Here is an 18,169-nt window from a genome sequence, read left to right as displayed (position 1 = left end):
TCTGCCTATTCTGCTTCCCACTCTGTGTCTGGTGACGCCTCTCACTGCTCCAGCAACTCTGACTTGTACCCCAGTTCTGTATGAATAAATAAATAAATCTTTAAAAAAAACAAAAAAAGGAATTGACTGGAGCTATATTAATCCAAATTAGATTACTTAAAAACCAGTATGCCAATGGCAACTCCCATGATAACTACTCAATGACAAAAGAAACATGGGAATTAAACTGGTACACAGGAAACATTCCATGTAACATTAAAGAACAGATGCACCAAAAAAGATATAAATACATATTTAAAAAAAAAGAGAGCAAGATGACAAATTCTTTATCAGCAAAAACATCAAATGTAAGTGGACTATTAAAGAGATTAGCAGAATAAGTAAAACTGTCACTATAGGCTATCCACAAAAGTCACACATAAACATTAAGTAGGTTAAAAGCAAAAGAAAGGCCCTCCCTGGTGGCGCAGCGGGTTAAAGCACAGCACTGAGAATCTGAAGCCACTTCCGCATGAGTTCGATTCCCTCCTGCCTCCTGCCCCGGAGGAGACCACATGGCGAGCCAGACCTCTCCTGACCCGCCCGCTGCTCCCCTCAGCAGTGTACTTCGTTGATCTACCTATTCTGCTCCCCACTCTGTCTCTGGTGAAGCCTCTCACCATCCCTGAGCCTCTGGCCTATACCCCAGTTCTGTATGAATAAATAAATAAATCTTTAAAAAAAAAAAAAAAAAAAAGCAAAAGAAAAAGGTGTAACATGCAAGCAGTAAATAAAAGAACACTGGAGTGACCACAATAAGGCAAGGGTAAACACAATGTCCTTTATCAGTACAAGAAATTTAATTCACAGTTAAAGACACATCAACAAAGACAATTCCAGACCTGTATGACTGTACTAGAAAACTCTACCATTTAAGAAAACAAAAATACAAACCTTATGTACTCTTCCAGAAATAGAAATATTAGTAACCATTCTCAACGCATTTTATGAGGTCAATTAGTATACTGATACCAAATTGGACAAAGACATTATAAGAAAAACACTGGAGTAATGTCTTATGTTCAAAAATGTATAAATCCTCAACAAAATACAAGCAACTCCAGTCCAACAACATATTGAAGACAGAGTACATAATGTACACATAGTATTTAAAATGGGAAGAGAAAGCTGCTTCAACATTTGAAAATCCATCAAAGGAATTCAACATATAAATAGACTAAGCAAGAAAAGTTAGCTGATCATCTCTAACTGCAGAGAAAATAATGAAATTCAACTTGTATAAAAACCTCAGCAAATGCTAGACTAGAAGGAAATTTACTTAACACAAAAAAGCACCTACAAAAAACCTGTAGTTAACATAATGTCGAAAAACAGTATTTTTCCTCTAAAATGAAGAATGAGGCAAGGGTGTGTGCACTGTCATCACTTCTACCTTATGTACTAGGCACTGTGATAACCAAAAAATTAAAAGAATACATGTTAGGGGGAAAGTGAAAGTTTCTATTCAAATTAAAGGTATGTGTAAGTTCATAAAAGTAGTAAGTCACAAATGCTGTGAGACAAAGTCAATGTATTTTAAAAAATTGCAATTCTACACATTTTCAATGAACAACACTGAAAGGAAGTACCATAGCGACATCAACTAATCAAATAAGCAGGTATGTCTAGCAAAATATTGTGCTATCTACAATGCTAAAAACTAGGATACATTAAATAAAGGAGTACTGCATAAGTGGAGAGATAGCCTGTATTAATGAATCAAAATATTCAATAGTAGGTCTCAAGCTATTGATTCTTCCCAAACTGATTTATATAGTCAAGATAATCAAAATAAATATTCTAGCAGGATTATTTTGCAGAAATCATAAATGTATTGAAAACACAGAACATCTACAAGTGGCAAAGAAATTTTGAAAAACAAGCACAAAGTTGGAAAAGTATGGATACTATTGTATATAATTGTAAGGCTTATCAATAATGTTATAATAATCAAACATTTTAGTGTTGACATACATCAGTAAAACAGACTAGAGTAATTGGCAGCATACTCATATATATTTGGGGCAGTTGAATTTTGACAAAATTGTAAAAGGAATCTTCAACAAATAGTGCTGGACTGACTATATGTACCTATACGAAAAAAACAAACCTTGCAATGCAAAGAGAAATTAACTCAAAAAGATCACAAACCTAAATGTGAAACTGAAAAGTACAAGATTAATTTTTTTAAAAAATTCATGTACTCAAGTGAAGCAAAGATTTCTCTGGCACCAAAGACGACATCCATAAGCAAAAACAAGTGGTAAATTAAACTTAATTAAAAAGGAAAATTGCCCTTTAAAAGGTCATGTAAAGAAAACAGAAAATAGTCACAGATGGGAAGAAAATATTTGCAAAACACTTATGGACTTGAGTACAAAATATGGACTTGAGTACAAAATATGACTCTTAAATTTCAATAAATGGAAAAAGCAACTCAACAATAAACGTAAGAAAAGATTATAGACACTTTACCAAAGAAGACCTACAGGTGATAAGTATGTGAAAAGATACATATCCTTTAAAAATGATAAATATTAAAATTTTGATAATGCACCAAGCACTCACAAAAATGTATAGCAATTAAATTCCTCTCATAGTTTTGGTGAAAATGCAAAGTAACAGTTACTACTAAAAGCATGGCAGTTTCTTATGAAGTTTAATACAAACCTACCATACAAACCAGCAACCCACTTTTAGATACTTATCCAAAATAAAACTCATTAATCTTATTAAGATTAAGTATATTTTCATATATTTATTGGTCATGTTATTCTATAAAATTTCTACTGATGTAGTTTGCTTGTTTCCACTTGGATTGTTTGTCTCTTATAGATCTTTTTAGGTGGTTTTGTCTCTTTTGTATTGTAAATGTACCCTTTCTGGACCTTTTTGTTTTCTCTGTTGGTATCTTTTAGTGAAGGTTTGATATTTTTATTGCTGTTGCTTTAATTGTAAAAGATTTTAAAATTCATTTCATGTGTTCCTAAATCCTGTCCTACCTCAGATTGGCAATAAGTTCCATATTACTTCCTAAAAGTTATAAATGTTTACTGTCCACATTTAATTAATTCATATTATTTCATAAATTAAAAACTTTATTCAGTAAAAGAGTCTTCTACTGCAATGGAGGTATAGAAGCAATTTCTGGAAGAATGCTCATAACTAATTGAAGGTCTAAATTATTGACTTGAGAAATCAAGGTCCAATATTTGAGGACAATTCGTTGGCCCATATGTAAGAGAAACACCAACTTCTCTTGTAAGAGAAGTATTGACTTCTACCTTAGGACATAAATTATAATTTATTTTAAAATAATTATGCTAGAACTTTCTTATTTTTTTTCTCCCACAAAATTAATACACTTTGGATTGACCTGAGAGAACATCCTAAATTACTAGATTGGCCATATCTGTTGTTTAAAGAGATCCACATGTCCTAACTACCCAAATATCCTACTTTACACTTTCACCTTAAATCTTAAAATAGAATTTCTAAAAAGTAGCTACTTTATCAAAATTTCAGCTATCTTTTATTAGGGACAGTTTATTTTTCCCATTGCTTCATAAAACCAATTCTTTTAACTCTGGTTTTGATTTGCTTCTAGAAGACCCTTGTTCTTCTGTACTGGATCTATTTAACCATAAAGTGGCACTTTCAGAACAACAGATTCATAAAGAAAATCCCTGCCTAAGTGTATTTATCATTCAAAAATCCTGCAGTGGCCCTCCCCGCTGCACAACAGTTTAAAGCACAGAGGCACTGCAAGTGAGCCCCTTCAGTTTTAGTTCGATCCCCGCCTACCCCTGAGGCAATCCACATGGTGTGGCAGACATTTCCTGACCCGCCAGCTTCTCCCCTCAACAGTGTACTTGTCGATCTGCCTGTCCTCTTCCCCACTCTGTCTCTGGTGAATCCTCTTACCACCCCTGCACCTCTGGCCTGTACCCCAATTCTGTAAGCATAAATAAATATTTAAAAAAGCAAAACAAGGCCCTCCCTGGTGGCACAGCCAGTTAAAGCACAGCACTAAGAAGCTAAAGCCACTTCCGCATAAGTTCAATCCTCGCCTGCCCCAGAGGTGATTCACATGGCGCGGCAGACCTCTCCTGACCTCTCCTGACCGGTCCGCTGCTCCCTTCTACAGTGCACTTCGTCGATCTGCCTGTTGTGCTCCCCACTCTGTCTCTGGTGAATCCTCTCACCGCCCCTGCATCTCTGGCCCATACCCCAGTTCTGTATGCACAAATAAAATAAATCTTTAAAAAAAAAAGGCAAAACAAAAACCCCTGTAGCTTAAGAATTAACACAACCATAACATATCTATAGACGATGGGCAAATTTCAGTAACAGTTGGCAAAGCAGGGGTGGTGTCTAATCTGAAAGATGATTCTAAAAAGAAAGTTTCTACAAACGTGAATCCACAGACAAAAGGATGCAAGATTCAAGAATAAAGACCAGTCAAAAATCAGTTGTTAGGAAGACAAATATTTTACTAGTTAATTAAGAATGTAAGACAAAGAGATAATAGATTATTCATGACTCATTCTGGTGCTACTTAGTATAAATTTTCTAGAAACATTTTCTATAAGATAAAATGGAATAAAGTTAATGAAACAGCTGGTTTTTCAGGAAGAACACCTGGAACAAAGGATAAGGTGACTGAGGTCAATAGCAAATTATTCATTTGTTATTGACGTATTTGTTCTCCAACAATACAAGAAGGAGAATCTGTTAGGACAGATATTAAAATAAACTCATTATTCTTACAGATAAAAAAAATCATTTCTTATACTTAGTACAAAAGTGTAAATTTCATATTTCATGAATCCAAGATTATAAAAAATTATAATCCTACTCCAATTCTAGCTGGACCGTTGTTTCAATTCTATTTATAAGATTTAGCTTATATATATATGTATATACATATGCTAGCCAAAATAAGTGAGAAGGAAAAAGATAAATATTGGATGATTTCACTTAAATGTGGAATATAGAGAAACCAAACAAAAGGTCAAGAAAAAGTCGAAACTAGTAAGTTGACCACAGAGTTTAGGCATACACGCAAAGAGAGTAGAGGAAGGAGAGTCAAAACAGGGAGGGAAGAACAGAGGGGATATGATGATGAGAACACAGGTGATACAGTATCGAGACAACTAATGGTACAGAGATGTAAGGAAAAAATGCTCAGTTTTTATATGAACAGAATGAAATCTTTAACCAATACAGAATAATTGTATTTAGTCATCTGAATTAAAATAAACTCATCTTCCTGTGGTATCCTTTAAGAGAAAATTACACATATTTCACTATATACATATCAGTATTACTTTTATCCCAATTGATATAAGATCATCAAAAGAGCAAGGTCTTTAGGATTAACATATTTTATTTAGAGTAATTACAATTAACAAGTAAAGCTCATTTTTACTGTGATGTTTTCCTTTTTATAATCATATGTCAATACTATTTGATCTACTCTATCAAAACATGACAAGTGACTTTCTGATTAAGTTTTACTCTATCAAGTCATTGTTTTTTTTTTTTAAAAGAGTGGAACAGGCAAAAGAGGAAAAATTACAGTGGTGATTTAAAAAGAAATGTCGAGTTTTATAAAATATTAATGGTAACATAAAAACCAAACAAAAATCTTTCAGCATTCTGAAATATTATAGCTCCAATAGATACCAAAGAATCATTTTTCTTTCAGGTACAAGTAGTCATATTCTCAAAATTATGCTAAAATCTGCCATGTTGTAACCAAAATGGTCTTTAAAAGACTCAGAAAATCTTAATAATTGAGGTTAATGCTATCTTTTCTATTTATTTTTTTAAAATCACTCACCTTTCAAACCTAGAGTTTGTAGCTGGAAGAGCCGACCAAGTTCATAAGGCAAAACCCGTAACAGATTGTTATTTAAAAGCAATTCCCTGTTTAAAAAAAATTTTTTTAAGTTACATATTTCAAACTTTGTTAAGTATCTACAATTATTTTCTTTTTTTTCCCTACAACCACATTCAAGGCACATTTCCATATATGCATCCAAAATTTTTTAACAATTATTAAAGTACTCAAAATTAATTCTGTTTCTAAGATTCACTCATTCTCTAGCACAGATTAATAAAGGGATAGGAATTATACATTGTTACCCATCAGTTATAAATCAGAGTGACAGGTAGTCACAGTAGCCACAGACAACAGGTATCCTTGAACATATCTTAATTCATAGAAAAGATATAATTTTTTTTTACAAATTTCAGGATTTAACAGTAATTGCATATTAATTTTTATAGCTGATTATAGCAATATACCAGGATAGTATGTAAAATAACAGACACAGAACACAGGATAATATAGGTAGGGTAGCATAGCTAAAAATCTGAGTTTATGATTATAAAATTCTGGACAGATTACAGAAAAAATGAACAGTTCTCATTAAATGACTAAAAATTTAAAAACAAACAGTAAGGGATGGTGAGAAACAAGTCTAAAAACAACACAAATCTTCAATCATGACAATCAATTTTTAAAATTACTACTTTTCAAATAAGGTAGAAAAATAACAATTGTTTATTGTAAGAACATTTATAAAAGATTTTTGAAACTTTAAAAAAAATTTCTCGATGAAAAAGTTCTTAGACTACTGAAAAACTACAAAGAAATCATTTATCATTAGGTTTAAAGGTTTTCTTACAGAGTTGTATGTAAGAATACCTTGCTCACAGAGATAGGCTCATGAAAGTTTTACTTGTAAGTAAATGATATTTTCCCAATTATTTCTGAGTAGTCATATCATACACACATGTCTGAAATGAGATTTAGTATTATAGCCCCACCATTATACAAGTCTATAAAAAGAATTTAGTGGTAACAGACCCACTTTCAGCCAAAAATTTCTAAAACCAAAGGAAGGAGGGATAAAAGCTCAATAGATGCCAATACTGTGCTTTAGACAGTTTGTATCACCTGCTTTTCACACACTTGAGGAAACCCTACTGTAAGATAATAACAAAATGTTCTTATTTGGAAACTTTAAACCACATACAGGAGTCATTTTTACCATATTTCCTTACCTGAGAGACACCATGTTTCCTAGTTCTGCTGGTAAACTTCTGAGTTTATTGGATGACAGATCCAGGTAAACCAGATTATGAAGCTTGGCAATATCAGGTGGAATGCGACTAAGGTAATTGTCATTTAGGTGCAGCGCTGTCAAGTGTGTCAATGACCAAAGTGATGTACTTAAGCTCCGCACTCTACCTAAAAGGCAAAATATTGAAGCATCAACCTTTAGGCCCAAGATGAAGAACAAACTATTGTGCTGTTAAAAAGACTAAAAGGTTGTAGAAGAGCTGTCAAATATACACAGATATTCTATATAAAATTTACTGTCCTTGATATTTTAATTTTGCATTTCATGCCATGATTACTTTAAGCCTGTGATTGTTTCCCAACACACCTGTCCAGTCTTTCATTTCTTGCCACTTATGTGTCAAAATCACTACTTCTCCTGGACCTTCCATGTATTAAATGAGATGTGGCATAATGAAGAAATCCTTGGAATCAGAGTGATCATGTTGTTTCAAGAGAAAATGGGATTGAAATGAACTTCTGTGGTGGAAAAATCCTTAATGATTTTTAAGTTTTAGTCCAACAAAAGTATTTTTTATATACACCACGAAAATTACCAATGTAAGATGGGTTACCTATATCTGGGTGCCTTAATAAGACTACAAACTTTAAAAAGACAAAAGTATTACTATAAATTAGAAAAACAGTTGACAATTCACGAGAAAAATTGGTTTACTCCCAGAAAAGATATATCCATTTTTCTGATATTGCAATTATAGACTAACAACTTTGGTTTAGATTTTGTACATTAAACTAAATCAGGCAGTCAATATCTGACAGCTATAGTGGAGTATGCATTAGAAAAAGTTAGAAGATCTGGTTCAAGGTGCTGAGTTTTAACATTCATCAACTATATAAGTAAATCACCTAAACACACGCTTAGTTCCCTTAATATCATCTTATATTGCCATGGTAATTGTCAAAACTAGGAACCCAATACTGGTACCTTACTTCTACCTAACTTGAACCTAACTTACAGTTGTTATTTGGATTTCACCAGGATTTTTTCCCCAAGGTTGTATGAAATGATGTATTACCTTAGTTAATTTATACAAAATATAGTCTATAAAATGATATTTTAACTATGTATCACTTAACAAATAATAAATTTGACTAAAAGAACACTGGAAGAGAGCACAAAATCTCAATGTTACTTTTCAATAATTATTAAATAGTAAACTCAAACACATCTTCTGTCCTGGGTTCTTTCTATCATAGGTTCCTTCAGGAAAAGTGTCAAAAAGTATTTTGCATTTCCATAGGAAGCAAAGTGTTCAAATGAAGAGAGTGTCCGATAAAACTTATTTCAGTTTTACCCAGGGTTTAATTGAGTGATTCTCAATCAAGGGTGTGTTTGCTCTCTAAGCGACATTGGCAATCTGAAAATCTTTTGATTGTGAAAACTAGAGCGATGCTACTGACTTCTGATAGAGGGTAGAGACTAGGAATGTTGCTCAACATCCCACAGCACACATCACATTCCCAACCACAAAGAATTATGCAGTTCTAAATGTCAGTGGCATCAGGTTGAGAAACCCAGGTTTTTTCATAATCATTCTTTTAATTACCACTTATCCACCTTCTAGCTAAATGTAGAGATAATTTTTGCGCTCGAAATGAGTTTAAGTCTACCCAAGGAAAGTCTGAGGAAAAAAAAGAAACTTAATTCTACATATATAATAATCTGTAGCATTTCAATTCATGAAAAACAGAACTCATTTGTACTAATTTTAGATTTAGAGAAATTTACCAAGATAACAGAGTTTCTATATACACATTTAGTTTCCTTAATATCATCTTATATTACCATGGTAATTGTCAAAACTAGGAACCCAATACTGGTACCTTACTTTTAACTAACTTACCGTTGTTATTTGGATTTCACCAGCATAGTTTCCCAAGATTTAATTCAGTATAACATAGTGCATTTTAGTAATCGTGTCTCCTTAATTAGTCTTTTCTGTATTTCCTTGCTTTTTATGACTTTGACAATTCTGAGGATCACTAACTAGATATTTTGTAGGAGATCCTTCAATTTGAGTTTGGTGTTTTTCTCACTATTAGATTGGAGTTATGAGTTTCTGGGAGTCACATTCTAACAAATTCTAAACATGTAAACTCATATGACAATATTTATTAGAATAAAGAGCTCCTAGGTTTCCCACTCTGTCAACATTGGGATGACAGGAGGATAGCAAATATTTCAATATACAAAAGTATTGTTCTGTAAAAGCCAAACAAAATCTATATCAAAGACCTATACTTAGAAAATGAACTCCCAATGTTTTGAATTCCAGATGCCAACTATGGTTCACAGTATTAAATTAAAGAAAATAGACGCTGAATCATGAATAAAACAGATAAACCCTACCACCATCTTATATTTTCTTAATAATTTAATAAAAAATGCACAACAAATAAAAGAGTAAAAGTCTTGTTCATTATTGCCATATTATCCTGGATTAAATGTTTCAAATTCTACTCACCCGAGATTTCTAATTCTGCCCAGTGAGATTTTTTCCCATTGGCTACCTCCTCTGCTGACATGATGGTATAAATTCTGCGAGGATCTGGAGGATCATATTTTTCCTTTGGCATCCCTATTAGTCTGTTAAAAAAAAATCAGTAATAATTTGCAACCTTATAGAAAAACAGGTTGGAAGTTGCTTGTTGGCTTTCTCTCCCCTTACAAAGAAATTATCTTATACATCAATTCTCACTAGAAGGAAAACACACATGCATTATGCTAGGTTTTTGCAGGAACTCGGTAACAGATGCCTGAAGGAAATTCAAACAAGCAATGACACTGGACTTCACTGTGAACACAGTAATTACTTGTAGAACATCTACCCCACCCCCTTTCTCCTTCACTGAGCTGCCTGTTTTCCAAGATGATTGACCCTGCATCAGTTTTCTAAATGGATTTTGATTAGTCAAAGAGAATCAGGGTAACTAATTAGATACCCCATATCTGAGACAATCAGCATAAGACATTTCCCTTGTCACATAGACTAGTTCATATGTAATAATCAGGAGGCATCAGACTTATTCTATATTCATGAGAGGAACAAGTTCTCTCTGCTATTGGTCATAAGTGAAAACTGTAGCCCAGACTATTGTTAGCATGATATCCAAAATCTGTAAGAGAAGCCAGCCACAGAAACTGGTAGTCTACAAAATACAGAAACAAAGCTAGAGTGCTCACCAAATCACACCTACAGTACACCAAAACACTGGACTTTTAGGATATTACTAAATTTCACTTGTTTACACCAGTTTCATATGTTTTCTGTTTCTTGCAATCAGAAGCATTAGCATTAGGATGATCATGGATCTTGATTTACGTGGACTGGTCTTGGTTTGTAACTACTATTCTTAGTAATTATTAATAGCACAAGTTCTCACTCTCTAAAGTGTTGAATTCTGGGTGATGAATAGCATGGTACACTAATTGAAATATGTAAGTCCTCATGCAACCACCAAAATAAGCACTGAATTCACCATCAGTGGTGACTTCATGTGTATAACATACAGAGCAAATGACTCAAGAAGGGTAACCGAAGTACTGCTAGGTAATAGGTAGAAAATAAAATTTAGCTCGGATCTATCAACAACAGCAAACAACCTTAGTTGTTTCTATAAAATAAACAGAGAACCACCACCACCCCACCCCCCGCCAAAACCTAGTATTTAAATTTGGGAGTATTTCTTTTCTCTTTTTTTTTATTACAAAAGTTTATTTTTACATCATTTTGTACATTTTTTTTTTCCATCTCGATTGTAATTCCCGCGGGTTTCCCATCACCAAATCACCCATGTGCCATCACCAGAATCCCGTGCATTTCTCTCCCCCCCAATTTGGGAGTATTTCTAAGTAGAGTTTAGAGTTTACATCTCCTCCATTCAGGTGGTCTGGAAATTGTACCATGCAGAAAATTAAGAAAAATTAGAGGTATTTTACGATGTATAAAGAAATCAAGGCTGTTTTTTTAGAGTACAATCCAAATTTACCAACCATAATTTACCCTTATATTTGTAAAGAGTAACTAAAAAGTCATTCCTTCCCTTACTATATAAGGCAAAGAGAAAGTTTTTCAGTTTGCTCATCTGTTAACAGTAAGTAATTAGCTTCCAATTTTCTGCTCTGATCTTGCCATACAATTTAGGTGACAATGTACCTACCATATTTTATTTTCCATAAATGTCCCATATATTCAAAGAGCACAAATAATATTTTCCACAGGAGAAAAACAATTTATAACACATTCAACCTACATAAAATACTTCTGAAAATACTATTTTTAGATAAGAAGATTTTCAGATTTTCTACTGTGTACCATAAGGTATATGTGCCTCAAGGGTACTTCTGGATATAAATACAACACTTTCAAAAACAAAGATTAAACAATACCAAATCAAAAAGATCCAAAGATATATTACCTATCCATTAACCATAATGAGAATAGGTGAAGACAAAAACTACTAAATATGCAAAGGTATATGTTTCATTGACTTTACATAATTTTTATAAGACATACAGCGTTAAGATCAGAGGTCAAGTTAACTTGGCTATGTAATCATTAACTAGATAGCATGTGTCTTTTTTTAAAAAATTATTTTATTTATTTATGCAGGTGGTGCAGGGAAGGGGTATTGAGAGAAGTCACCAGAGGCAGAGTGGGGAGCAGACAGGCAGATTTGAAATACACTGCTGAGGGGAGCAGGAGGTGAAACAGAGAGGTTTGCTGCCATGTGCTGGCCAGGGACCTAATTCTTACTGTAAAGGCTGTTTGAAAGCTTCATAATGCTGAGACTTAACCCTTTGTGCTACCAGGGAGGCTCCCAGTATCTGTCTTAAGGGGACTATGAATTATTTCTGTAAGAGGCATTTGTTTTAGTGATCACTACTGTTCCAAATGTTTAGGAATTTGGTATCGTTTACTCCTATTCAGTTTTATATCCCCTCTCAGAGAGCTCAGTACCTCAGCATCAACTTTCCACCGTGGGGACATATAAGGACTTATTTAAAGATAATACACTTTAAATCTCTAGAGGTGGTATTATGGTTTCTAATAGCTCATATACAGGTCAGTCCACTCTTATATACTAAGTGATGGATACTTTTCATCAAAGAAATAGAAATGTTTTATTTTGGAAAGCCTAGCAATCTCTCTCTTCTTTTTCAAATTACCAAAGAGGCAGGTTTTGAATTGGTGCTTCAAAGAGTTACATCAGTTCCCGGTGAATCACACTATTATAGCAACCTAATTTATTCTGGGGAATCTGATCACCATAATAAAGTAAACTATATGCCCCTTCTCAAACTCAATCTTTTTAAATTCCAAGTCCTCAATCTCATTTTAGCACTAAAAAAGACTCCACATAGCTTTCTGATGTCTTCAATGACATATCTGAAATTTCATGTTATGTATAGTCACAGATGACAATAATGCAAATATTCAAAAATAACCCAAAGTTTTCATGGGAGTTTCTGTTCTGTCGCTACTCTAAACAAAATCCATGTCTTATAATATAAAGTCACACATCACTATCAAAATATAACCGTCAAACTCTTGTTTCTTGTACTCTCTTGTTTCTGATCATTTTAATATTACCCAACAAATATATCCTCAGACCTACTATTATCACTTATTATGGCAAACACAAGGTCTCCAACAGTAAACAAGATGAACAATATCCTTGCCCTCATGTGGCTTCCCTTTTACTACATAAAAAATACAGTCATAGAACATTTTATTTTCAAATATCAATAATTCTATAAAGAATTTGATATTTCTTCTTGTAATTTTTTTTCTTTACCTTTTTTCTTACTACTTTTTCCCCATCATTGGATAGTTGCATTGCTTCTATCATCACTATTTTAAAATAAATACAAAGGAAAATAAAGCATCCCCATGATAAAGGATAAAGCTAATATGTAATGTTAACATGTAGCATAGTAAAGGATAAGTAGAATTTCCAGGACAAGAATGACAAGTTTTAAATGGCCTACTATATGAAAATGTGATTAAACATAATCAGTACACTTAACTTAAGGTAATGATAAGTGTTTTACTAACACAGATCATATTTCTTCTATGATCCTTACTGGCAATCCAAATAACCATATAACAGTGGTAACAAGATTCTTTTGGACTTTAGAAATATTTGGTCTCAGTATGTCTTATTTTTAATCAGTTTATTCTTTGGGGTCTACTTCATATCCCCTTTATTCAGCCAAACAAAATATACAGACTTAGGAGAGGAAAGCCTCAGGATGAAAATGAGATGAACATTGTCAATATACTTCTTTCTAAAAGTAATCCACAAAGACACATAAAAGGGAACTTCTGACTCTGTGAAGAAGGAAGATCATAATCTTACTTGTCATACTACTATAAGAGAAAACAAAACCAGAAAGAATTAAAATATAACTTTTTCTTCACATTCAGAAATGTTTCCCCTATTTTAAAACATCACTAAACAACAGCAGTTGCAATGTAACAGGAGACCTAGATTATAAATCTTCCAATCACTCAAAATTCCAAAATAATGCTACTATTAGACAAGGTTTATTTTATTCATTGGTAATTGATTCAGACAACCAAAAGTTATGATACTTGTCTTATCACTGAAAATTAGGACTTACTTGACCTAATAATCACAATGCTTTACTGCCTCTTGATTAGTCCCTCCCACTTATGTAACAATATTGAATACAATCTAATTATCTGACTTACATGAGATAATTAGATTAAAATGTTCAACATCTATTTTTCCAGAACTGTGATTTCTTCCCTTACACCTATCTTTTAAAGTTGTTGGTTTAACCTGTTTTCTATTTCCTCGATCTGTACTTGCTCATCTCTTTGAGTGGGTGTCAAATTACTATTTATTTCATGATTTAATTAATCTTTCATCTCCTCTTCAGACCAGTTACCCATGTAAAAATCAACAAACTGATTTAAAAGTTTATACATAAACACATAGTATACAAAAAAGCTAAAGCACTCTTGAAAAAGAAATACATTTGGATGTATATACTACCACCATTAAGAATTATAATACAGTTATGGTAATCCGCACAATTTGGTATTTGTGAAAGGACACAGCTCGGTCAAAGGAAAAGAAAAATCTGCAAATTGACCAAACATATATATTTTCAAAATGGTAACTAAACAATATTGTACTGAATACCTGAAAATTGCTAGGAAGTAGTTCTGAAGAGCTCTTGCCACAAGAAACTTGCAATTTTGTGTGGTGACATGTTTAACTAAGGCATATTGTGGTAATCATTGCATAACATGTGTCAAACCAACATGTTATACACCTAAAACAAAAACAATGCTATAGATCTATTATATCTCAACTTTTAAATAATGTATGTATCCAGTTATATGACATTCCAGAGTAATCAAAACTACTGAAGGAGAAAAATTATAAGTGGTTTCCCACTGATTCAAAAAGATACCTGACCCCTATGTTTATTGCTACTTTATTCACAACTGGAAAGACATGGAAACAACCCAAATGCCCAAAAATGGATGACTGGATTAAAAAGATGTGGTACATATACACAATGGAATATTACTCAGCAACCAAAAAAAAAATAAACACGTGCCTTTTGTAGCAACATGTATGGAGCTGGGAAAGATCATGCTTAGTGAAATAAGTCAGAAAGAAAAGGAAAAATACTGGATGGTATTCTCTCATAGCAGGAATATAACGGAACAGGCGAGAAAATAATGATAATGAACAGCTATATACCAGAGACATTTTGTAGGGGTGGAGTGGGGAATGGGATCAAAAACAGTGGGGGGAGGGAAATGCACTGGACTATGGTGATGGCAAAGCCCTGGTGACGGGAAGCCCAAGGGGATTGCAACTGAGATGGAAAAATGTACAAAATGATGTAAAAATAAACTATTAAATATTTTTTTTAATTATAAGTGGTTTCCAGAAACTGGGAGTGAAGGGTAAAGTATACTATATAGAAAATATGGGAAATTTTTGTGAGCTGGACATCCTAGTTAATCTATACTCACTAATAATATTACCATCAGAAATACATTCAATAAATAAATAATTTAAACCACCTTATTTTTGGTGAAGGAGAACATCTTGGAGAAAAATGCTTTACCATCCAAAAATCCACTCAAGATTATACAAAGGAAAACCAACAATGGATACAATTCTTCTAACTTTATCTTTAATACATATAAATATTATTCTAAAAACAGTATCAACTGATGACATTAGCAAGTAAAATCACAAAAGTTAAATCCATAGCACTTTGCTGACTCTTGGTAACTGAATGGCAAAGAGTCAAAATAAGTTATTTTTAGTACTAATAAATGCTAACAGGACTTATGGGCTCAGGTTATATGAAAAACAAACAAGTCTCTTTCTCCTCTCTCCCTGCTCCCCACCCTCAATCCTCTTATTGCTCTCTCTCTCTCTCTCTCATACACACACACACACACACACACACACACACACAGAAGCAACAAGCAATTCAAGAATGATGAATGTACTCTGATAGGCACAGAGTGATGGTTTTATATTGGTGGGCAGAAGAAACATCACAGAAAGTTCAAAAATCTGTTTATGTTTCCCTGGCTTTTTCCTATAGAGCACTTTATGAAGAATTGCCAGTCATAAGAAAGTCTAATAGTTAATATGATATTAGATATTAGATCTGTTTGCCTACTTCCTTTATCCTCTATTACTTTATTTTAGCCAACCTTTTTCGTAGTCATATATCCAAGTGGACCTGCATTCTTAAAGAAATTACGATACCTTAAAATCCCTCCCCCCAATGTTTTTTATCCCCTTCCCCACTGCACTCCTACAAAATATCTACCATGTAAATTAACATATCGTCTGCAAAAAATAAGGACAGTTTTACTTCTTCTTTCCCTATTTGGATTCCTTAAGCATAATTTTCCTTTCTTGTTGCTCCGGCTAGAACTTCCAATGTTATGTTGAAGAGCAGTGGCAATAGTGGACACCATTGTCTTGTTCCTGATCTCAAAGGAAAGGCTTTTAGCTTTTCTCCATTGAGGATAATACTGGCTGTGGAACTGTCATATATGGCTTTTATCACGTCGAGGTATGTTCCTTCTATTCCAAGGATTTCGAGGGCTTTAAACATAAATGGGTGTTGAACTTTGCTGAATGCCTTCTTCACATCTATTGATATGATTGTGTGGTTTTTATTTTTCTGTCAGCTGATGTGATGGATTATATTAATTGATCTTCTGATGTTGAGCCATCCTTGTGCTCCTCTGATAAAGTCCACTTGATCATGGTGTATTATTCTTTTAATGTACTGTTGGATTCTGTTGGCGAAGATTTTGTTGAGGATTTTTGCATCAGCATTCATTAGGGAGATTGGTCTGAAGTTTTCTTTGTTAGGTTTTGGTATTAGTGTGATGTTAGCTTCATAGAAAGTATGTGGTAGTTTTTCTTTTTCGATTTTCTGGATGAGTCTGTATAGAATAGGCACTAGTTCTTTTCTGAACATTCAGTAAAAATCATTTGTAAGGCCATCTGGATCTGGGCTTTTATTTTTGGGGAGGATTTTGATTACTTCTTCAATTTCCTTGCTTGTAATTGGCCTGTTTAGTTGTTCTATTTCTTCTTTATGTAGTTTGGGTGGTTATAGAGTTGTAGGAATTTGTCCATTTCAGCTAAATTGTCAAACCTGTTTGCATATGGTTTATAGTATTCCCTGATTATTTTTTTGATTTCTGCTGGATCTGTTGTGATTTCTCCTCTTTTGTTTATGATTCCGTTTATTTGTGCTTGTCTTGTTTTTTTCTTTGTGAGGTTGGCTAGTGACCTGTCTATCTTGTTTATTTTTTCAAAGAACCAACTGATTTTTTGGATTGTTTTCCTATTTCCATTTCATTTATTTCTGATTTGACTTTTATTATTTCCTGTCTTCTAATGGCATTTGGGTTATTTTGTTGTTCTTTTTCCAGTTCTGTAAGGTGGAAGATTAGGTTGTTTCTTTGAGTTATTTCTTGTTTCTTTATGTGAGCCTGTACTGCTATATATTTTCCTCTTATAACCACTTTTAATGTGTCCCATAAGTTTTGGAGACTTGTGTCATTATTATCGTTCTTCTCAACGTGTTTTTTAATTTCTTCTTTGATCTCCTCATTGATCCAATGGTCCTTCAGTAGTGTGGATCAGTCTCTATGCGGTAGGTGGGCTTCTTGCCTTCTTCACATGGTTTATTTCTAGTTTGATTCCTTCATGGTCAGAGAAAGTAGTTGGTATGATTTCGACCTTAGTGTATCTGTTGATATTTATCTTGTGACCCAGTATGTGGTCAATCCTACGGAATGATCCATGTGGATTTGAGAAAAATGTGTACTCAGATTTTTTGGGGTGCAGTATTCTATAGATGTCTGTCAGACCCATGTTGTCCAGGTCCTTGTTCAGAGCTTTAGTGTCTTTGATTATTTTTTGTCTTATTGATCTGTCCATTGTGGAGAGTGGTGTGCTGAAGTCTCTTGCTATGTATGAATTTTCTCTGATACACTTTGTCATAGATGACAGTAGTTTCCTGATATACTTTGGTGCTCCTTCATTTGGTGCTCCTTCATTTCCTTGTTGTATTGTCTCCTTAATCATAATGTAGTGGCCTTTTGTGTCTCTTTTAACCGTTGTTAGTTTGAAGTCTATTTTGTCTGATAATAAGTATAGCTGTTCCTGCCTTCTTTTTTGGTCCATTTGCTTGTAGATTTATTTGCTTTTTGGATGTCTACTTTTATCTCCTTCTTCATGTTAGGGAAGTTCTCTTCTAACATCTCTGTGAATACTTTCTTGATTCCTTGGCCTTTCTCTTAACTTTTTAAACTATTACTCTAATACTTCCTTTCCTCATGGTGTCAGATAGCTCTTGAAGTATTTCTTCATTCCTTTTCCTTTTTACTTCTCTTTCTGTTTTAATTCTCTTTGTTGCTGTGTCTTCGAGGGTACTGATTC

General features: G+C 33.5%; 1 protein-coding gene across 1 annotated transcript in view; it reads right to left on the bottom strand.

The window, feature by feature from the left end:
- The window catches only part of CNOT6L (CCR4-NOT transcription complex, subunit 6-like), a 48,984-nt gene extending 39,209 nt beyond the window's left edge, over positions 1–9,775 (bottom strand). The window contains exons 1-3 of the mRNA XM_004681194.2: positions 9,658–9,775; positions 7,114–7,300; positions 5,885–5,970 (exon numbers count right to left, since the gene is read on the bottom strand). Coding sequence (XP_004681251.1) covers positions 5,885–5,970; positions 7,114–7,300; positions 9,658–9,769 — 385 coding nt within the window. The 5' untranslated portion in view covers positions 9,770–9,775. The remainder of the gene's footprint in view (positions 1–5,884; positions 5,971–7,113; positions 7,301–9,657) is intronic.
- Between the last annotated feature and the right edge of the window lie 8,394 nt (positions 9,776–18,169).

Source organism: Condylura cristata, unplaced genomic scaffold (genome assembly GCF_000260355.1).
Source record: "Condylura cristata isolate star-nosed mole 26May11 unplaced genomic scaffold, ConCri1.0 scaffold00012, whole genome shotgun sequence".
Taxonomy (NCBI): Eukaryota; Metazoa; Chordata; class Mammalia; order Eulipotyphla; family Talpidae; genus Condylura; species Condylura cristata.
The sequence above is the reverse complement of the archived record's forward strand: the minus strand, read 5'-3'. Positions and strand labels throughout refer to the sequence as shown.